The sequence below is a fragment of the Ammodytes marinus genome (genome assembly GCF_949987685.1).
Source record: "Ammodytes marinus genome assembly, chromosome: 9".
Classification (NCBI taxonomy): Eukaryota; Metazoa; Chordata; class Actinopteri; order Uranoscopiformes; family Ammodytidae; genus Ammodytes; species Ammodytes marinus.
This window is the reverse complement of record NC_137213.1, coordinates 25,934,068-25,947,880: the sequence shown is the minus strand read 5'-3', so window position 1 is coordinate 25,947,880 and position 13,813 is coordinate 25,934,068. Positions and strand designations below refer to the sequence as shown.

Sequence of the window (13,813 nt, the reverse complement as noted above, 5' to 3'; positions counted from 1 at the left end):
CACACACACACACACACACACACACGGGAAAGCTCATCAGTACACCTCCCCTGTCTCGTGTTTGTCCTATTCACTGCCACATCATCACTTTGTGTACGATTATACTTTTAAATGTCTCCCCCCGTATTAAACATGCATCTCACAAAGGAGGAGCACATTTATATGCTAATGTGAAGCCAATATTCTGCGCAGAGATGAGATTTAACCTCTAAAAAACTTCCTAACTCCTCCGCTGGTGACAAAGCCACAGATCGGTTGGGAGGACGCACTTAAGAGATTTCTGTTATCCCTCGCTACACAAACTGCCATTATATCCAGTCAAGGAATCACCAGTAAGAAAAGGCATAGACACACACAAACACACACACACACACGAAACCCAAAGAGTATGTACGCACAGCACGCCCTCCATGTCAGTCCCAAATGGTACACAAAACGTTAGGACAATTTTACAGCGCCGTAAAGCTGCTATACAAATACTGTAGCTTCCCCGAGCGCTTCTACGCTACCCAATGTACATTTACTCTGTCTGAAATACTTCTATATCGGCCTGGAACACACACTGCAGCTGGAGTCAAGCTGACAGCAGACTGACAGACCTCGGAGGATTATACACTGGTGTGAAAAGCTCAGTCCAGGGTCATTATCACCCATGAACAGCGGCCAAAAGACATACAGCATGTGGATCAAATCAGACCTGCATTTCTCCATATATTTTATTCATCAAAATTAATTTAATGGGGAATTATAACTTAATTTGGCAGCTCTACAGGTTCCTTTTTGAGCTCATTAATTTGGGTTTTATTGCACATTTACGGTAATATATGGTTCAGTCTCACTTCTCAGCTGTTTCCATTAAAAAGAAAACCCCATAAAAGATCTGATAATCCTGCTATAAAATACCTCCATAGCACCAAATATGCAGTTGGTGACTAGCTGGTTGAAATAGTGGAGCAATTTTCTGGATCATATTCTCAAGGGGGAAAATATAACTCAAATCAAATAATACCGTCAACTAGACAATCAGAGGTTTCTTGTCAAGTGCTGACATGGATTTTTTTTTTAATAAATACTAAAAATGTATGTTTTAAGTTAACATGTTTGCCAACAGCTAAGAAGTTAGAAGTTAGCCATGTAACTTTTTAAGCCAGATGCCTGAATCTGTAAGTAAGCTTTTCTTCCTCATGTGTAGTTGCAAGAAAAAGAAAAAATGTAACTAAGCTGAAAGAACCCAAGTATTATGTATTTCAAACATCATTACAGTTTCAGGACATCAATAAAAAAGCTGGAAGAAGACGTAAGGATTTAGAGGCTCTGTTTTGATGCTATCAGCCCTATAATATAACTGATATAATAAAGCTCACACTATAATCCTAATGACTCGTGGCATTACAGTGTTGAAACCTCAAATTGATCTGTACAGCTTAAGTGGCCATTTAATATTTTGCTGAATTGCTCTTTTTTAATAAAACTGCTGAATTGGCATTATGTACAGCGGACCTCTTTGCAGTACAAATAAGTGGCTGGCACATTACTATAGAGCGACATAAATATGTGCAGTGTTATGAATTTAACATCCACCAAGAGCCAAATGCCATTTAAAATGTGTCTTTGGCCGCTAAAAAATCCACAACACTGGCTGACACCGAAACACCTGCAGTTCGATTCATTTTCTCTCTCCCTGATAAATGTCTCATCAAAGCAAAACAATGGCTCTGTCTCAAACATACTTCTCAATGGCTGAATACAAAGCCTCTGCCACACAAAGACAGCAGCGTCATCTATTAACTTATCAGCCTTTGGAGACGTGGTGATGATGAACCTGAGCCACTGCATAAAACAGTGAGTCTAAATGTAACACACTGCACCTGATTTTATTCATGAAAACAGCATTTAGAACAGGCTTGATCACACGTTTCGAGGAATAATGATTATAAATTAGGTCGGCTGGTGAACATTATTGTAATTTCTTATTGGTTTAACAGTTCTCAGTAAGTGAGGGCGAAATGCTCATTTCAGGACCTGCTTGTGGCTGTGTGCTATGAAAGAGTATTAAGGCTACAGAAGAGAAAATGAGGAGGAAGTTTTTCATATTTTTTTTTTTAAATGTTGAGAATAAAGTTGATATGCAATTTCGAGCATATAGTTAAAATGTCAATAACATTGTTCTCTATGTGCAGCAGGCTGTGAAATGAGAGCGCAGGGACCGTCTAATAAGCGCAACACCGTAAAGAGAAAAATATTCAATACCTTCACTCTTATCCAGTGCAGTTAGAAGGCAAGCTTAGAGGACGTCTCTTTTTGGTAAAAGTGAGGTTGTAGCAAAGATGCATTGTTTGCGTTTTAATAAAAGGTTGACTTATGAGTTATCTATCAAAGTGCATAATTACAACAATAAAAACGTCCTCCTCTCATTTTTTTCTTTCCCGTGGCCCAAATAATCTTCCATTGTGTTCTCATGCCTCTGTGTGCAGCATACTGTCGTTTCCAAGGCTCCCTTTCAATCCAAACTCCCAGGTTATGTGACGGCGCTGCCAATTTCTACCGTAGAAAAGACTGAGGACAGCAGCAAAATTGGATTACGTCTGACTCCAAATTTATTTAACAGCTCAATCAAGTCAAATCAATAGAGCTCCACTGCCACCCAGAATGCTAAAGAAAAGAGACGGCAGGACATTTGCAGCCTTGAGCCTTAGGCTAGGAATTGTGCTGGACAGAGTCAACACTGGATGTTCAATGCAAAGGCTTTTTCATTTAAAACTGCAGATATTAGCTTGTATTTCCTGCTTATAATTATTTAATTTTTTTTACTGGAAGACAATGTCCGGCAATAGAAGAAAAGTCTGAAGCTTACAGAGTATCTGTAGCCCATCAATCACGTTGGGAAATGGGCCAATGCTCCAGTCGGTCACAGGCACCTTTCCCCATATGCACTAAATCTACAGTAGATAGTGTCTGACAGAAACCACGCTGTAGGTTATGTGGTGGAAAAGAGCTCAGTGCTTCAACAGACAGCCACTGGCTCCTTGTCCGCTTTGGGATTGATTTTCAGATTTTATTGCTGGTTTTGAAGGTTTGGAATGGGTTGGTGGCTCGGCACTTTCTTATTTATCGGACCTTTTACATATTCACAGTTCACACGCCAGTCAAAGCACCTCAGGTTGTCTAATCAAATAGTCCTGGTTTGAAGTGATTGCTCCAAATCTTTGGAATAGATTATCGTTTTATATAAGAACTGCCAGGATTGATGAAACTTTCAAGTGCATATGAGTTGGCTTTGTTTTACACACCTTGGCCTCTTTCAACTGTTGTTTGTTTTGTATGCCTGTTTGTGTTTTATACATTTGTTTTTGAGCTATAAAGCACTTTGGTCAACTATGGTTGTTTTTAGATGTGCTATGTAAATACATTTCGAATTGAACCTGAACTTGAGCAGACAGCCAGTAAGTGCTAGCGACAATGACGCTCCAACTATAAAAGAATGTTTTCAGCGTCTAATCCAAAGGCATATTTTTGAGAGAAAATAAAGTAAACATCTCAGAAGACAGATGATTCTAGTTTCCTTTGTCTGACGTGAAAAAAGCAGACGTCAAAGTGGGCGTTTAGTCCTAAAAAAATCCCTGTGTCAAAGGCCCAGCAAATCTATTTCCACAGTAATGATGGGAGCCATAATGAACAAACGACGTTCTGCATCAGTTGGAACATTTTGGGTTATTAGAGAAGATTCACATATTTTCTTTGTCGGCTGTTCTTGTTGGTTTGAAATGGGCGGGAGTCAATGGGAGTATTGTTAAGTTAAGTTAGTTAAGTCCACTTTCAACCAAATCTGCTCCAACAACACCAACACATTGCCACTAAATCAAATTAAATTACTATTAGAATTTTTAAACTCGTAATAAATTGTGTCTTAGGACCAGGATTGTACCTGATTTTGGAAATCCGAGTTGACACAAAAGGCCAATACACATGTGTGTGTGTGTGTGTGTGTGTGTGTGTGTTTTCTTTATGGCTAAACATAAACCACAAGTACCACATCTACAATAATCATAGCTCATTGTTTTAATATATCTCAGACTGCTGACGGCCCTGTGAGCAAAATAGTCAGTCACACAGGGTGGGAGCAGAGGTGGTTGTATCAGCATTTGGTTTAAAAATAGTTTGTCGGACTTTGTTAGCATTCAGCACCTTGGCTGAGAGTGTCGGAGCAGCAAACAGGAACGGGTCACGTTGCCCTCAGTTTCCACCACGCTTACTTTTGTAGTTAGGTCATTTTGAGACAAAACGCAGCTTATAAAAGTTTATAGACCACTGTGCTTTTATCTTGTGTTGCCATGTGTACAATGATTCAGCAGCGAGTCCACTTAAGGGGCTTTTCAACTAAAGATTTGAATCATCGGCCTTAGAGACTAGCCCTACTGAGTTTTTTTCTTCTTACTTTTAATTACCTTTTGATTATTTATTCATGAATACTCAGAAAAACTACTTGAAGCAGCTATAATTGGTTTGTTTAAACTAAAAAAAAATCAAATTAAAAGGGCTCGCTCATAGTCATGAACCCACATTAAATGATCAACTGAATCAGAAGCTTCCATTGCTTTGATGGAGCTTGTGTAGCAAGTTTCAGCTTAATGAGTCATAACTTTATTGTTTTGGTTCATTTTCTCCTCTCACATTAGTCTTTCTCCAAGCTGTTAACAGTGGAGATAATGGACAATCAGGTGAACAGTGTACACTTAAAGAGAGTGCAAGGGGGCGCCCTTAGATCAGTTGGTAACGCGTCCCCCCCCCCCCCGGGCCGGGCCCAGCAGCAGACCCGGGTTCGATTCCCGCCTGCGGTCGTTCTCTGCATGTCACTCCTTTCTCTGCCCCATTTCACCAAAAAAAAAGAGAGAGTGCATATTGGATTTCTTCAGGTGATCACAAATACGACTCTAAAAGAATAATAAAGTTGCTCCGGAATGGCTGGATTTGAAAAGTGAAATTGAAATATCAGTTACTGCAGGTTTAAGAGTTGAGTTGAGGTCAATCAGTTCGACGGCTTTTCAGATATGAAAACACTGTAGGCCACAACTGTTTATAATAGTATAAATCAGAACGTAAACACTGCTATCAGTTACCATGGAGACAATACATTAATTGTCTCCATGACTGTGAGGTAAACTGCAAAATCCAAATAGGAAAAAATGTGTTCTGAGTAGATGTTTCCAGAGTTGAACTGAACCAGTTAAAAAAGTTGAAGTGTTTTTGGATTATGTTGTCAGCAGCACGTGACTGAAAAAACATGACTGTTAGCCACAATTACCCCAGGCTTTCTCAGAGCTTAGAGTGTTTCCTTTAAATAATTTATTATCTCAACAACTTCCTTTTGGTTAGTTTAAAACTACACTGGACCAACTCAACAGACCCTCTGTGTAATAGTCCTTGATATTAATTTAAACAGTCCTGTATCCTGCGATGATTGGCAAAATCATGTTAAATGCAACAAGCACATTTTTTCAGCCATGGTTGCAACTTTTGATGCTCTTTTGACACCGCAAGTGTTGAACACCGGTCGATTTGGACCTGTCTGTTATAGTTTAGCTGAAAAAGAGACATCTCCCCAATTCCCAGACAAATTTGCCAGAATGCTTGAGTAGTCGACCTCTATGTTTTCTAGTCAGACGGACACAGAGCTATGAAGACAGTGATCGGTCCCATCGTGACGTTGACATAATCCGATGAATACTGATCTGACATTTCAGACAAAAATCGCATATTTAATGCATTTTTATCCGCGTATAGGGACATTTTCAGATAGTGACAAAGTGACAGAGTGGCAAAGTGGTCGGCAAAGAGACAAGGTTAGCAGCTGAGTTCAAAATCTCAGAGGACGAGTCAGAGCCCGGCCGGTGATGTTCATAAGATACGACTGGGAGCGTGAGGCCATGGGGGCAGTTGACCTTCGTAACTATGGCAGACAGAGGTGTGTGTGTGTGTGTGTGTGTGTGTGTGTGTGTGTGTGTGTGTGTGTGTCTCTATATGTGAGTGTGAGTGTGTGTTTATTTGCGAGTGTGAGTGTGTGAGAGTGTGTGTGTGTGTCTCTATATGTGAGTGTGAGTTTATATGTGAGTGTGAGTGTGTGTGTGTGTGTGTGTGTGTGTGCGTGTCTCTACATGTGAGTGTGAGTGTGTGTTTATAAGCAAGTGTGAGTGTGAGAGTGTGTGTGTGTGTGTGTGTGTGTGTGTGTGTGTGTGTGTGTGTGTGTGTGTGTGTGTGTGTGTGTGTGTGTGCAATCCCCTTGGTTAAGGAAGAGCAAAGGGAGATTGATGGAGTGTGACAGGAAGCGGCGTCAGCACAGCCGGCAGAGAGAGGGGAGCATATGTCAAGAGGCAGAGAGACGGAGGAAGAGAAGTCTGCAACATAATGTCAGAGAAACTGCACATTATTACCAAGTGATACATATAGTCAACTAACGATTATTCTCACTATCAAATAGGTGTGTCTTTTGTATCATTTGTTGATCATTCTTCTCGCTCCACCTATACAAGCTAATGTAATCCAGTGCAACAAGCCACAGGTTTTTATCCAGCTATACGCTTGTTATTAAGGTCGTAGTTAGAGGTGGTGCTGTCCTTAAGCAATATCACATGAGAGGGAGCAATGTTGTCGCTCTATATCAGCAGGGCTGTGATTCGGTCGTAGGTATGAAACATTATATTGAAATCTGTGTTCTTAATATAATGCAGTTAGTTTACTGTTAAAAATCTATTCATTTAAAGGAAACATTGACATCTTTCATTTTCTTATTTTTTAGGAAATCGGAAAATCCTCACTTTTTCAGGCTGGAGCCAGTGAATGTTTGGCAGTTTTCTTGATAAATTACTTGTTAATTTTTATGCTTAAAGGATTAAGTGATACAAATTTCATTACAACTTGGAGTATCAAATTTGAAAAGCTTTGGCTACAAAACCAAGTCTTATTTCAGTCAAGTTTGTAAGAAGGTTATTAGACTTTCCAAAGAAATAAAAATCAAAGTGAAAAGAGTGCAGCTTCTTCAACAGACGTGAGGAAGGTGAAGGAACTAGTTCACAAACTATTTCAAATGGAAACAAGAGAGAGACAGAGAGAGACAGAAAAGATGTTTGCCGACATTCACTTCCAACTCATTCCCATCCCTCTGCCAAGGACAAGGACTCAAGCAGCCAGCCTTCATTTACCCAAGCTTTGTGTTGTGTATTCAATTCACAAGTAAAATCAATTAACGGCTCTACCCACCATCTGATTGATTGTAGCTAATTAATATGGCCGCGCAGGATGCTAATGGCTGTTCAGGGAGGTCTGAAAACGCGCTGCCAAACACTAGCACTCCAAGGTCAAACCGCCAGCAAATCCATGTTGTGCGGAGCTGGATGATAGAACAGTGTTACCAGGACACTTAAAGGTGGAGTCAGAGATTCTGGAAAATGCTTGTTGTTTAAATAACTTTTAATCAAAATCAGTGAATATCTCTTCACAAAGTACTACCTGTGTGTACTGTTGTGTATGCGTTGAAAACCTAAGCAGTGTTAATACGCAGCCTAGGCTCTGTAAATAGGCATGTTGCTAACTACGGTGGGCCCCCTGTGTTTACATTCCATTTGAATACATACCAGTTTACAGTGCCTAGGCTGTGTATTAACACCAGATTAGAGTACGGACAGGTAGCAATTTATAAAGACATTCACTGATTTTGATAAAATGTGATTGTGAAAACAAGCATTCTCCAGAATCGCTGACTGCACCTTTAAGCCGGGAGAGTCAGATGTAGCAGGTGCATTTTTCTCTCTGGTGAAGCACATGTTGATTTCTAGATGATATTATTTGTAATTACCGAGCTGAAGCAATGCAGAAAATGCAAATAGTAATTGATGTTTGATTAAAGGGAGTGGGGTTTGGCCTGTGATCCACGCAACCTCAACATCCACTTTAGCAAAGTGTCAATGTTGGCTGAGTGAGTGAGGGATGGGGAGGAGAGGAGGCACAGCAGCATTCATTTTCTGTTATTTCCATTTTCATTTCTCTGGAGCCATATGGTGTGGCGTCAAGCTGGCAAAAGAACAAATAACAATTTGACGCGCAGGGACCCAAAACCCACAGCAGCGAGGTGGTAAAAAAATAAAGTAAAATACACAAGTAAAAAAAATAGAGCTCCTTCTAGTCGATTCCAGAGCTGAACATATTGTGATTATGCGTCGGCCGGGCGATGAGAAGTGTGAGGCTGGCGAGAGAAGGGGGGACTCACCCTGTCACCACTATAGCGAGACAACCGCCAGCGCTGACAAGGCATTAATCAACTGCTCACACACACACTTCCACATTCACAATGAGGGGAAGGTTTGTGTACAGATGCCATATAGCACAGCCTTGTGTATCCACTGTCACTCATCCTGATGACTTTTCTATTTACATGCCGTCGCTCTGGTCTACTGGCAAATGGAAAAAATGTTTTTCTTAGAAGATCAACTCACTGAGAAGATTTGATTTTGTTTGGTGGAAAAAGTTAATATGTGAATATTTTAGACATCACATCTTATAATATTAATAATATATTGTATTTACTGTATACAGCCCTTTTCGAGAAACTCAAACTTAGTTTAAAGTCTTTTACTAAGCTGTTCAAACAAAGGATGGTCAATACATACTGTATACGTGTCAGCACTAAAACTACATATTATGGTTGTACAGTATTCTGTTAGTTGCAATGTCAACCTTTATGTATGTTTGTAAATCTTGCCACTGCTTTTATTGGTTTCAACAACTGCTGCTGCTTGTCTTTTCACTCATTGTAATCTTTCCTTGTGCTATGCCTCATTTTCTGCTCATTTCTGCTATGTCAGATTAATAATGATAATATATGACGATGGTCAAAAATCGTTTTGTCTGAGTTGGTGAGGATTTGGACCAGAGCAAAAATAGCATATTTTTCGCCCATGGTCTCGTTTACCGTTAGAGGTCATTTAAAATCATCTGATTAAAAATGTTACTGTTTGATAAACATTTAAAAGTTCCTCGTAGTCTAGTCTCTTTAAATAAAACAGAAATTAATTGAGTTCAATCAAATATAATTCTATGGATAAGTGCATCTGATCAGTGACAACAAAATGGCGCGGACGTATCGGCACAAAAACAAAGATATCTCAGAGATTGCTGCACATGGGGTGTGACAGCTAATCAAAAGCAGGAGAGCTGTCAATAGGCTTTATGGACATTGGTCATTCTGCTGCAGTGCAGATGGATTACCGTGAGGGGGGAGAGAGATGACTCAGTCTGTCAGGACTCCCATCTTCAACCCCAGCAGGAGAGCTAGCCGATAATCGAAATCTCTGGAAGGGGTCACGGGGTTGACGAGTGTGTTTGCGTGTTGTACGTGTGGGTGCATTTAAAAAAAGAGTGAGCTAGGGAGGGGAGGCAGAAAAACAAGACAGACTGCAAGAGAAGTATAAGTACTAATAGACAGGGTTAAAAAGAGACAAAAGAGAGAATGAGCCAAGATATGAAGCAGAGAAGAAGACAGTGGAGGTTTAAATGTGGAATAAACAATTCTGGAGAATGCTTGTTGTCAAAATCACTTTTTGTTCAAATCAGTGAATATCTCCTCAAGATCAGCCACCTATACATATTGTGTGTGTGCTGCGGGAAAGAAGCAGAGTTAATTATCTGTAGAGTACGTACGAAAAGGGTGTGTTAACAAAAGGAGCCACCCACCATAGCTAGCAACATGCCCATTTACAGAGCTTAGGATGTGTGTGAACACACAGTACAGACAGGTAGCGAATTGTGAGGAGAAAAGCAGTGAATTTGACTAAAAGTGATTTTGGCAACGAGTCAGAATCGCTGACTCCACCTTTAATGTGTTTGTGTGAGCGAGCGTGCAAGCTTTCAATTGCTCTTTTGCAATTGTGTATTGGAATTAATGTAGTCAATGGTATTCTTATATGACCAGCGGGCAGCAGATCTGAAACTAAACCTGCCTGTGTTTTCCAGGTTTTTGAGGCAGTCCTCAAGCAATCAGTGAACCAGCTGTGTGTGGAGACCCCTCCTATTCACCCTCACCAAACTCAATAAGCGTCTGACAGGGCGCGGGTCAGTGGTCAGGCTCATTTCTATGGACCAACTGACCAACTGTGAGTCGATGTCAGTCAGCAGGGGGACCCGAGGATTGTTTATATTCTTTTATTTTTGCTTGGCTCAGCTGGATCTGAACAACAATAGTTTTTATCCAGCAACACAGTGGAGGATACCAGGAGCATTTCAAACAGAACTATAGTCAAAAAATAACAGATTGTTATTTATTTTTTTACGGTTCCATAATTTGATGCTTGCTTGTCTAGCCCTGAGTTGATTGATGAGATCTTTAAAATAAAATATCTTATCTTTACCCTATTCACCTATACGTAGTGTCTCGCCTTAATGTGTCCCAAATACTGCTTGCATAGTACACCCAATGCTTACATTTGTAATCCCAAATGTAAGCAACACTAATGTCAGCTCTTGCCTGTGGCAAAGATTACTCGCTTTTCTGAGGCACAATTTTGAACAGGCTCATAATGGAAAATCGCACAAGATTGGCCACAGTGGCCAAGCTCACCTATTTTGAATGCAGTGCACATGCTCTAAAGGTGCAATAAGGAGGAAATAGGTGTTCATTTGTGAAGGTCGACTCGGCTGAAAGCCCCAATCCATTTGGGAATGAGGTGAATGCACAATTTCTTTGCCACAACCCTGCCTATCCATGCTTCTGGATTTCACGGTGGCCCCTTCGCACCCAGACCATAAGGCACTTCCATTTCACACATACAGTTGTGTCACCATGGAAACAACACAAAGAATCTGTTGGCGGATGTTGTACATAACTTTTTTTGCTACGTGTCCAAATTAAAAAACGAGCAATAAAAGACTACCGACTCAAAAACCCATAGAACATAAAAAGTGTTCAGATTGAATGTGGATTATTTCAACATAGGGCTTATAATGTGGTTTTGAGTTTCCCCCAAACTGACCCCGGTGTTTTTCAATGCATCTTACCTGATGGATGATCTCAGACACTGGCAGCTGGTCCACATAGGAGTACCTCTCTCTTTGCAGCTCTTCATTCACAGCACTGAAAGACACAACACACACAAAACAGAGCGCATTTGGCATTTACCTGAAGTAAGTAAATTGCACTTTGGAAACACTGGGCCTTTGTTATGTGTGACGCCATTGCCATTACTCAGTGATAAAGAAAAAAAGGGCTGTCAGTAAGAGGGACAGACTCCAGTGTTTCTGTTAGCAGGGGGCGAGTAGCTGAGGTGTGTGTGATTGACATATCATTTCAGAGCCCAGTCAATGATATGCACGGCAAATTGATGCAAATGACCCCATTTCTACCACTGGATAAAAGAAGAAGAAAAAAACATCATGTGGAAAAATAAAGAGTCAAAATCATCTTGACAGTAATAGATGTGATTGTAAAGAATGTGTGTGTATATAACTACATAACAACAATAAATAAATATAATTTTAAAGTGTTACTATGACTGAAATCGGCACCCGTTTTTTACCCTCTGAGGTCTGCGTGCGCGCATATCTTTATTAATATCTCCCTGAAGATATGGCTGAAAAATAAAATGAAAACATCATCTCAAACTAGAGACTCCCCTGTTTCCAGGGAATGTTCTTGTGATACTGTCAGTCCCTTACAGGCTTAGAAAACACCGTGAGAAGCAAGACCCAGAAGCTCCCCAGCTACCACTTAGCTTGTAAATAGTACATAGAGTATATACATAGTGTGAAAGTAGTTTGTTATTATTGTTTTTATATTTAATTAATGGTTTGTTTGAAAAATGTTTTGTGATGCTTCCTCTTTTATTAGTATACATCCCATGAATCATTATATGTGGTTCAAAGTCTTCATTCAGTCTAATTTCCTAATGTTTTTTTGAAAGTAGAGACAACATTTCTACCAAAAATTGTCTGGACCAAATTTTATATTAATCATGTTTTGTGCACTCCCCTACTGTGTTTTGGAAAATTGCCACTGCATTTTTGAAGCTAAGGCTTAGGGGAAGCAATTTCAAGAGCCAAAGCAACTCAACTGGATGACTAAAGGTTCTTCTTTTACACACATTTCCAGGTTTTTCAAAAATCGCAATTAATTTTTCAGCATTTAAGCCAATTATTTATATACACAATGGTCTAGGACATAAGTAGACATCAGAAAACAAAGGCCTAATGTGTTCTGAACATTTCCATATTAAACACTTTGGTATAATTTATCTTCTTGCACATTTGAAATAGGTATTTATAGAAGTATGTAAAATCGGAGAAAATACCCCTAGACCTCAGAGGGTTAACAACTCGACAGCCCCCCTTCACCACCCACTGTACAATCTGAATTTTCGTTAGTTTTTCCTAAAGCAGCTTGAACATCGATGACGCAATCAATGAAAGTTAGAGTGAGCGAAATGTATTTGTCGAACAGGTAAACAACCAAAAGACATCATGTTTCTTGTGGATGCTACACAGCAGCATCAGCTCTTCACACCAAGAACATCAGCTTTTTCATGTCACTCGTGAAAATATCCACGAAAAGTAAATGAAATTCAACACAATTTACTATTTATTTTAATCAGCAATCAGGATAACAATCTTATATCATCCCATCCCTTTCCTCAATTCGTGCACAGATACTGGCACTCAATGGCAGGTACTCTAGACTGCAACCTGTCTCAAATGAACATGTATGGTCTAATGAAGATTAACCAAGTCAGTCTGTGCTGTCAACAGTGGGTGGCTATGATGAATGTATACACCTGGTTACGATAGACAGTCTCGGTTCTCATCCGATTTAGCATTGCAATCCTGTAACCTTGTTGGACTCACAATGGAGGGACAAAAAGTATTCAAATCAATGCAATAAAACCATAATTCTAATTCTATTGTCTTTTTTGGTAACCTTATTTCTTTTCAAAACTTTCTACCTACATCAATAGCAATGAAACTCGACAGTGCAGGTACCTTTTTTCCCACCTCCAAGTCTTCAGCCCGAACCGATGCTGACATGCTAAAGTGTTATACAACTTATCCACAATACTAGAGTATAGAAGTAGGTACAGTATGTGACTGGAGGTTATTGACCCTGGAAGTTCGAAAAAAGAATTGTTTATTCTTTACCGCTGTTTGCAACTATCAAGTTTAATCTCAACATTTCGACTCTCTTTCTGCACAAAGAAAAAAAAATGCCTCCTGATTTTTTTTTTTATGTCCCTAGGCCCTAATACTCTTCCGTACCTATCATACAGACAGGATGTTGAAAGATTGTACATTGATTACTTTTGTACCTGCTTTAAAATAGACATTCAGAGTATGTGTTTACCTAACTGCAGAGGCATCATTTCAGAGAAAGCTATTAAAGCCAGAATCTGTATCCTTGTGTCCAAGGCCAATATGACTAACCGTGATGGAAGGAGACACTTCCACTTAGTTTTCAAAGAAAAATATGGACATTTCTCGGCTTTCATTCATTCAAAAATGACCATAAAAACATATGTATTCTGAGTTAAGAATAAATTAAATTTACATTAAAGCACTGGGCTAACGCTCTTGGCTACAGCAAATGATATTAATGGAGTAAGTTGAGGTTCAGTGTGTCGCTCAAGGACACTGGAAAAGGTTACGGTGTGGCAGTTGATGGATAGACATTAGTTAATAATGTGGGACAAGATGTATTGAGTCTCTGACCTTTCAGATACAAAACGGCTATTCTAGCTTTCTAGTTACAGGGCTCTACTGCTCTCAGTGCTGTCCATACACG

At 39.7% G+C, this 13,813-nt stretch overlaps 1 protein-coding gene across 1 annotated transcript in view; it reads right to left on the bottom strand.

Moving 5' to 3' along the window:
• The window catches only part of pigk (phosphatidylinositol glycan anchor biosynthesis, class K), a 30,413-nt gene that overhangs the window by 1,977 nt on the left and 14,623 nt on the right, over positions 1-13,813 (bottom strand). The window contains exon 10 of the mRNA XM_080033681.1: positions 11,044-11,119. Within this exon, the coding sequence (XP_079889807.1) occupies positions 11,044-11,119 (76 nt within the window). The remainder of the gene's footprint in view (positions 1-11,043; positions 11,120-13,813) is intronic.